Below are 8,449 nucleotides of genomic sequence, written 5' to 3' on the forward strand. Positions count from 1 at the left end.
GACAAACTAACAGTAGCTAGAAAATTGGATTTGTCTGGTGTTGGAAACAGTAAACAGCCTAGCTCACCTTTTGAGGATGCACAGTTCAGCAAGTTTATTAAGGTAAAATTAAAGAGAGTGGCTCTATTTTTTGCTTAGTTACGATTCATGCAAATAAAAAAAGGTCTCTGAAACCTTTGCATATCCTTATTACTATTGAGGAACATGTGGAGTTGGTATTTGCTAAAATGATAGAAAAGGAATATTCAAGCTTGATTCTAAATATGGTTATTTAATGCATCTCCTTCATGGTTAATTCTCTATGGCATGATTTTCAGAGTCTATTACAAAAAACATAGTTGATTTACTGATATTTTTTCATTTATATATTTATTCTATTTCCTTAAGTCCATTCCCCCTACTTTTTATGGTTGTGATATTTGTAAGTATAATATATTTCAGTACAGTCAAGTTTTTCTTTTCTTTTTTTTTTGGTTACAATACAGTCAAGTTTTTCTAATCATTAAAATTTGCAAATCCTATTTCAGTTTTCTTCCCTATTTTGTCTAGACAAGTAAAAAATGTCATGGTTATGATTCTTTACGAAATTAAAATTTCGACTCTTGCTAAAATGTATGGGTAAAGGTGTCTCCACAGAGATCAAAACATTGGCTCCAGTGGAAGACTAATTTTTCTTTCTTTTATGACGCCGAACATGTCAGTTCTATGCATCTGATTTGTTATTCTGTTTGATGCTCGGATGATTTAGAGTGCATTGAAGGGAAAACCGGCTAGGAGTCCTCCTAATAGATTTCCAGATCTTAGCAGTCCTATCCAAGAAGCAACAACTGCGTTACCCTCCCTGCAAGAGCCTCCTAGTGACATCCAAGACTTGTCTCCCAGGATTAATTCTGATGGGCATGGTGTTGATCTTGATAACAACCACCATCTGACATTCCAAGTAGCTCAGAGCCCTCTCAAAACTGGTATTGAGGTTTCTTCCGGGGAGAAAAGGAATGATGTTGATCTTGATAACAATGGTCATCCGACACTCCAAGTAGCTCAGAGTCCTCCTACCAAAACAAGTATCGAGGTTTCTTCTGGGAAGAAAAGGAAAGGTGTCCAGTTATTAAGTAATGGAGATGATATAGAGAAGACAGGGAGGATTGACAGAAGTCAAGAGGTTCATAAAAGTGGGGATGGAGATCTACAGTTTGTTTTGGAGCAAACAAGTATGAGAAGTGAAAGAGAAAAGTTTGGCGATCAGAAGTGGAATGATTTCGATCATGTATGGTTCCTGCTTTATATTAATAGTTAGTTAGAACTTTGTTTTTTTGGGTCTCTTAAGTCTTTACTTTTTCAATTATCTTGCAGGTTCTAGAAAGATTCTCAACCAGCACAAAACAATTGCTTTCTCCGTCATTTGATAAGCTAAATTTCAGATTGGTATGTTCTAATATATGGTTGTAGAATAAGAAAATAGTAGCATGCGAATACAATTGTGGATATTTTTGCTTACTTTTTAATCATTCAAAAATATTTTATCATTAGTCAAAAAAAATAATTTATCATAGCTATTTATACTATTTTGGCTCTCAATATTTAGATGGGCACACTGGAAGATATTTTGGTTCGTCTGCAGAAAGTTAAGAAATGGGATATTCTTTCTTCTGAAATTCATTCTCAGGTTTGGATTAGATAATTGAATTTAGTGCACTTTGCTAGTTATATTATAACATAGCATGAACAAGCTGCTTATATTTGTAATGATTAGTACATATTACTTCCTCTAAAGACAATATCTAAGGGCATGTTTCCTTTGAGACAACATTGTCTGTTTTGACTTTTAAATACAAAAAATATAATCTTGTTTTCACTTTGTTGATTTCAAAGATGTGTATAGGAGGATACCCTGAAAATAATATATAATTATTTGTCGACTATTTCCTATACAGACATTTGAAAATAAAAAACATGCGACAATTTTGTAAATAAAAGTGAAAACAGGAAATGAAAACAAATGCTTTCTCAAATCAAACTTGCTCTCTGTTCGGAATTTCCTGTTTCTTATTGACATGGTTGTTTTTCTTTCAGAAGAAATTAACGGATCCTCTAGATATTCCTAGACACAAAAGGTTTGTATAAGCTGTTTGACTAATTCACTATTTGGGTTGCGTTGTTTCTTACACAAGTTTATGGAATTGCTTTCTAATTAATGGTTGATAATGTTAAGTATTTCTTTTGCAGAGTTGTGGAAATGAAATTGTTGCTTTTTAATATAGCATATGAGAAGGCTAAGCTACAATTAATGAATGTTAAGCGTGAGAGATTACTGGTATTCTCTCTTGCACATAAATCTTAGTATTTAGCAATACATACTATTGGTGATACAAACATTCATTATTCACAGGAAAAAGTACAACAGCTGAGTTCTGGGCTTCAAGAGACTCAGATGATGAAAAATTCCATGCCATGTTCTGCTAAGACTAGACTGGTTGACATTCAAGCTGATGATAGTCATATCAATACAAAAATATTTAATTCACAAGGAAAATGTCAGGTACAATTCATTGTATGCGATTTAGTTTAAATGACCCAGTGATAATAGCTTTAAATTATCATGATGCACTTTCATGTTATATCCAATCTTCAAAACCTTTTATTGGTATTGGAAATACACTGATGAGAGAATTACACTGAGTTAAGATCGCTACTTGACATTATATTTAAAGCAACTTTAATTTAAGGATCTTTGAAAGAATAAAAATCTACATTCTCTGTCCTCGCACTTCGATTCCCTTGCTACACAACATGTCAATCTTTGAGGGAGCATTCTTATACAGAGAGCTCTCCTAACAAAATGTCCCTGTATTTTTTTGTTGTCAATAGAATCTTGGAGCTCAGAGAGATCTCCTTGCAAACTTTTTACAATCTCTAACTCACACTAATTCAATATTTATAAGTTGTTAGATGAATTGGTGACCCGTTGTCGTATAGCGGTGCAATAGCTCTATTACGTAGCGGATTTTGATGAATCTGCCAGGAAAAACCACGGTTTATGCATATTCTGCTATAAGGGCTGTAGCAGCTGCTATAACATCATTTGCGGCCACAATTGAAAAAAGTTAAAACAAAGGGTGCTGGTTCGGTTAGTTTTTTGGGTTAAATGTAACAATCACCTGACTAGCTCGCTTAAAGTTAAAACAAATTTGTACTTAACATTCATGAAAGTTATGTTCGTCTGATGAATGAATTTCCTTTTGTTTGCATGATATATTTTCCCTTGCATGTCCCTAGTTTCTGTTTGTAGTTCATTGATGCAACATGATCATAAAAGGTTTAATATGTTGTCCCATTGTATTTCAATTGGCAATGTTTTATTGGTCAATCTTAGGTTTCTTGCAAAAATGTGATGGAAACGAGGCAAGAGCTTGAAAATTTGGATCAGAAAGCAAAATCTTTAAGTGAATTCTTTTATAGTTACTGCAAGATGAAAGGGGATCAAAGCTATACCAACGTCGTAAGATCTGTTCGTGATTATTTGGAAAAGAGAATATCTTACAAGTTGGTATTCCAGAATTTGAAGGTTGTTTGACTTTAAATATGGTTCTTATCTATGTACAAGCTAAGATTTCATTTTCTGACCAACAATTTTTTTTCTACTATTTGTCAGTTGTGGGATGTTGAAGATTTTGAGCGTAAGGATGATTATCACATGATTATTCTCAACTATCGCGGATATATCATCCAAAGGTTAACTTTGATTTGTTTCTTTTTTTTAAGGATTGGAGCTCAAGTGTATCTTTTGTGACATTACTGAATATGCAAGTGCCTATTTACTTTGATGGAATGTAGGTTCACAGTAAATGCTGGTCTATCAAGCATTATAGTATCGAATAGCTTGAATGATGTGAATATTGGAAAGGTAATTTGGTTGACAATTTATCCGTTTTATTATTATATTATATATTCAACATTCATACCTTGCAGTTTTCTAATATGATACATTTAGTTTTTCAGACCTATCCAAATATGGATGCTTTCTCTGCATTTGTGTTTGCCTTAAATCCACATACCACCAGCAAGTGCATGGGTCGAATCAGTATGGCACAAGAAACACAGGTAAGTAACTGTTTCTTGTGCTGATTTTCTTCTAGCAAGTTTGTTTCATTTTTTATTTCATATTTCCTATATTTTTAGAGGGGATTACCATATTCATTAAATTATTAGTTACAGCAGGGGTGGTCCTCACTCATTTTCAAAATCTACTTGATACGTACTAGAAAAGTAAACTAATGGTATGAATGGTGTGGTTTATGAGAGTTAAGAAAATTTAGTTTCAAAGAAGCCTTTAAGTAGTCTTTTCTGTTATCCCTTTGCTTTCTATTTCTTGGGCTCAAAGTTTTCTTTTGCAACCTCATAGTGTGTTGTAGCTAACCAGCTATTTTATGCAGATAACAGGTTCACTTCTAAGTAATTTGCTAGATGTGGTTGAGGAGGTTCAGTTAGCTCGGGTAGAAATTAGAAATTTGGTCCAGGCTAAGTTCAATTCTCATTCAGGTATGCAAATTTCCTCTGTACTCTAAATATTATACCATGTGCCAATGTTTTAAAAATTAAGGTGGGGGCAGTCATTGAATCAGTGAAAGAATGTTATTTACTACTTCAACTCCAAGTTGAACTGCTGATAATTAAATATATATTATTAATATTATATTATTATATATAACATATCAAATAAGAAGCTATAAGGAATAAAGCTTCATATAAATCTAAATTAACTTAAAACCATATTATATGTCTTGCTAGACAAAAATTAATCAATAATAAGAGACTAAATGATATATTTGAACCATATACAAATGCGAACCTCATACACGAGTCTTTGTAACTTAGCATTAGGCCTTTATTCTGAAAAATAATTATAGTCTTTTTGAAATCACGACTTTTCAAATTTAGTCCCTAAATAAATTTTATTCGCCTTCAGTTCCTATTTGAAAAGGGCGCTTTAGTCCCTCAAAATAATCCCTATAAAAAAATTGGAACTAAAAGTGATTTAAATTTATTTAGATACTGAACTTGAAAGGCCGTGATTTATAAGGACTATATACATATTAAACTTATAAATATGCATCTGGTTGGATTAAAAAAACAGGTTCAAGCAGCTTATAATGGAGAAACCTCCTTTATTGAATTTCTGCTTTATTTTTTACTAGTTTGACCTGCGTCCACTGGTTTTATGAACAGTTTTTTGGGATTGAAATTGAACAGAACTACTGAACAAGTACTTAATCAGTTTATCAGTCAGTTACCCTATCAAACTGGCCGGTCCGGACCGATTTAATTTTCAAAACCATAATATGAACCTTTTATCAACAGAATATTCCTTCCTTAATTAATTGGAATTGGTACTACCTTCCATTTTCTGACATTAGATCTAACTGGTATTTCACATTGTCTATTTCATACCGTTTTTGCAGTTAATCAACTTGATTTGCAGCTATCTTTCATCGACTTCTGTGGTGGGAAGAAGGTGCAAGTGATTCTCGATATGACATGCTTAAAATGGTAATCCTGCAATTATTTTAACATTCACCTTTAAATTATTTTTCCTTGTTACCAAGGTGTCTTTGGTTTGCCGAAAAATTATGTTTTGACAAGTAAAACTACTTGTATGTTTGATTTGAAAATGGTCATGGAAGACAATACATAAGATGAAGCAGAAGACAAGTCTTGAATTCTGTTACCAAGTGAAATAGGATACAACTTTTTTGTGTAATGCACATTATACAAAACCAAAAGTTAAAATTACTATTCAACTTTTTCTACAAAACAAAAAGTTATGCTATGACTCAATTATTTGTACTGTACTATTCTGCTTTTGTTATACTAGAACATCTATCAAACGTACCCTAGCTGTTGTTTGTTTCTTGCTTGAGTGTTCCAATCATATAAGCACTGTACACAAGTCACTTAAAATTGAGTCTGCCAAGTGTTTAAATATGTTGATATCCCGGCATGAGATAAGCTTTATGGTTACATTTTTTTTTGGTATTTGTAACTTTGTAATGAAACGAACTGATTTAACAATTGGTTTGAGCAGTGGGGCATATCCTGCAGAGGTTCTTCCGTCTCAAATATATGGTCTTGCTGCTAATGGGGAACAAAAGGCTCTTCCTTCATCGCTTGTAGATGAAATAAGAAGTGCAGCAGAGAGTGTGAGTGTGGGGTATTCAAGAATTGTTAGGCTTTGTAGGTGCATTTCCCAGGCAGTTCAGGGTTGCACTCAAGGAAGGTGATCTTGTCTAATTGCCTTCATTCACTGTCAATTTTGGGTTGATTGTTCATTAGAGCTTTATCTTGTATATTTTCACATCCCGCCGTTGCTATAAATGGACGAGTAATTCTCATGAAGCACGAAATCATTCACTAATTTCCCAATGATTAGTGCTGTCATAAAGGAAATCAGTTTTTCAAGATCTGAAGTTCTTTGTGATTTTTTGCAAGCTTTTCAATCTATAAGTTTCTTGTTCAAGTATAATATTTGGTTATCAGAATGTTAGAAGATGAAAATTTGTGTATATTTCTTGTGAATATATTTGAGTTTAGAAGGTTGGTTTTATAACATTGGTATGATATTTAAAAGATGTAAACATGAACATTTAACCTTCTGAAATCAATAGATGTTAAGATCAAAATGTTGACCAAATTAGTGCTCAAAATTATTTGACATTGACGTTTCTTGAAGACACGGATTATTTCGAATTTGTCCAGGCATTAGATAAAATTAAAAAGAAATAGTTCATGTGAGCATAGTTTAGTTGACAGAGATAGTGCATGTTATTATAGGGAATGAGGTTCAATAGTTTAGTATCCAATAAAACTTAGCCCTTGGATCCATCATTTTGACTGTCAAAAAAAAATCTATGTTATCTTGATTGTCTTTCAATTAGATATTCGTGCATTTAATATCCTAATCAAGTTCCTTATTTAAAAATCACATGAAAGAAAGGATCTTTACATTATGGAAATGGATTCCCTACTAACAATGCTAAGGATCTATATTCAAGACAGACTTTGTTGCTGTTAGCGATCACGGCAATCAATGACTTTGGCGGTTGATTAAGATCAGACAAGTCAGATTTTGAGTTCTCAATATTTTATAGTCAAGATGTGAACCGTCTAATCTCCATCCATCAACTTAGATGAATTGACTCCAATAACAATAGGAAATTCCAACCGTAGAGAATCTGAGTTCCTATACCAGTTAACTCAAAATAGGGTTTTGAAATCCACAATTCAAAAATAGTACAATAAATTTTAAATAATATATAAGAGTGTATAACTAGCTAAATCATTTATAAATAAATGAATATACATTCATAGGTTGAAAATTGGAGAAGTATTGTCCAAAACACAAGGACTAGGATAAAATCAATGAATGAAATAGTATATGATATCATGGTTTCCAAGGTGGTGGTGGAGGTGGATTTTGTGGCCCAAATGGTAGAATAGCTTCAAAATGAATTTTCTTATTTTGCTCCCAAAATAAAGATTTACTGTAAAATAAAGTTTATTTCCAAAATAAAAATTTTAAAGATTTATTTTCAAATTTTTTTGAATTAAAAAAAAACATAATCTTTATTTTTTAAAAACAAAACTTTATTTTTTTTGTTAATCTCTTTGAATTAAAAAAATAGAAAAAGAAGTTTTATTCGTGTTTTCCTAATCTACCAAAACTATTTGTCCTAGAACTAGAAAAATAGAAAGAAGCATAAGACAATAACGAAGTAGAAGACGATTCTGCCGATTGAAGAAGTTGACGACGAATACGATCACAACGGTGGAAGCAAACGATTCTGGTGAAGTTTTTTTTTAATTCAAAAAGATTTGAAAATAAATCTTTAAAATCTTTATTTTGGAAATAAAATTTATTTGGGAGTAGATCTTTATTTTGGGAGCAAAATAAGAATTTTTTTTTTTTATTTTAGGAAAAAAATAATAATTTTGTACGAAAAAAAATTATTTTTAGGAATTTTTTTTATTTTTTATGAAAAAAATTTTATTTTTTTTTTGGTAGGATTTTTTTTATTTTGGGAAAAAAATAAATAAGGAAATTCGTTTTTTTAATTTTGTAGGAAAAAAATATTATCTGACGTGGAATTTAAAAAATAAATATAGATGATTTTTTTCCACGTGTACAAGTCATGTCAGCAAATTTGCACAGTCACTTGTCCTACCGTACACTGAAGGGGCAAAATGAGGGAATCTAGTTTTTGCAGGGGGGTAAACAGAAAAAAAATCTGCATAGGGGGATAAACAAAAATTTGACTATTTTGCAGGGGGATAAATGATCATTTACCCTAAAATTAAAAAGAAATAGTTCATGTGAGCATAGTTTAGTTGACAGAGATAGTGCATGTTATTATAGGGAATGAGGTTCGAATCCCAATACTTCTACTTATTCACC

The 8,449-nt window shown here is 31.9% G+C and overlaps 1 protein-coding gene across 5 annotated transcripts in view; it reads left to right on the plus strand.

Moving 5' to 3' along the window:
* The window catches only part of LOC123905660, a 35,203-nt gene extending 28,515 nt beyond the window's left edge, over nucleotides 1-6,688 (plus strand). For 3 of the 5 annotated variants that reach the window (XM_045955349.1, XM_045955350.1, XM_045955353.1), the window contains 13 exons: nucleotides 749-1,267; nucleotides 1,354-1,425; nucleotides 1,586-1,666; nucleotides 2,074-2,114; nucleotides 2,227-2,314; nucleotides 2,390-2,539; nucleotides 3,374-3,565; nucleotides 3,653-3,732; nucleotides 3,835-3,904; nucleotides 4,000-4,101; nucleotides 4,434-4,539; nucleotides 5,460-5,547; nucleotides 6,083-6,688. In XM_045955349.1, the coding sequence (XP_045811305.1) occupies nucleotides 749-1,267; nucleotides 1,354-1,425; nucleotides 1,586-1,666; nucleotides 2,074-2,114; nucleotides 2,227-2,314; nucleotides 2,390-2,539; nucleotides 3,374-3,565; nucleotides 3,653-3,732; nucleotides 3,835-3,904; nucleotides 4,000-4,101; nucleotides 4,434-4,539; nucleotides 5,460-5,547; nucleotides 6,083-6,278 (1,785 nt within the window). In that variant the 3' untranslated portion in view covers nucleotides 6,279-6,688. Of the gene's footprint in view, nucleotides 1-748; nucleotides 1,268-1,353; nucleotides 1,426-1,585; nucleotides 1,667-2,073; nucleotides 2,115-2,226; nucleotides 2,315-2,389; nucleotides 2,540-3,373; nucleotides 3,566-3,652; nucleotides 3,733-3,834; nucleotides 3,905-3,999; nucleotides 4,102-4,433; nucleotides 4,540-5,459; nucleotides 5,582-5,644; nucleotides 5,828-6,082 lie in introns of those variants that run through there. The other 2 variants (XM_045955352.1, XM_045955351.1) reach the window with 2 other exon arrangements.
* Nucleotides 6,689-8,449: the final 1,761 nt, after the last annotated feature.

Source organism: Trifolium pratense, linkage group LG2 (genome assembly GCF_020283565.1).
Source record: "Trifolium pratense cultivar HEN17-A07 linkage group LG2, ARS_RC_1.1, whole genome shotgun sequence".
Taxonomy (NCBI): domain Eukaryota; kingdom Viridiplantae; phylum Streptophyta; class Magnoliopsida; order Fabales; family Fabaceae; genus Trifolium; species Trifolium pratense.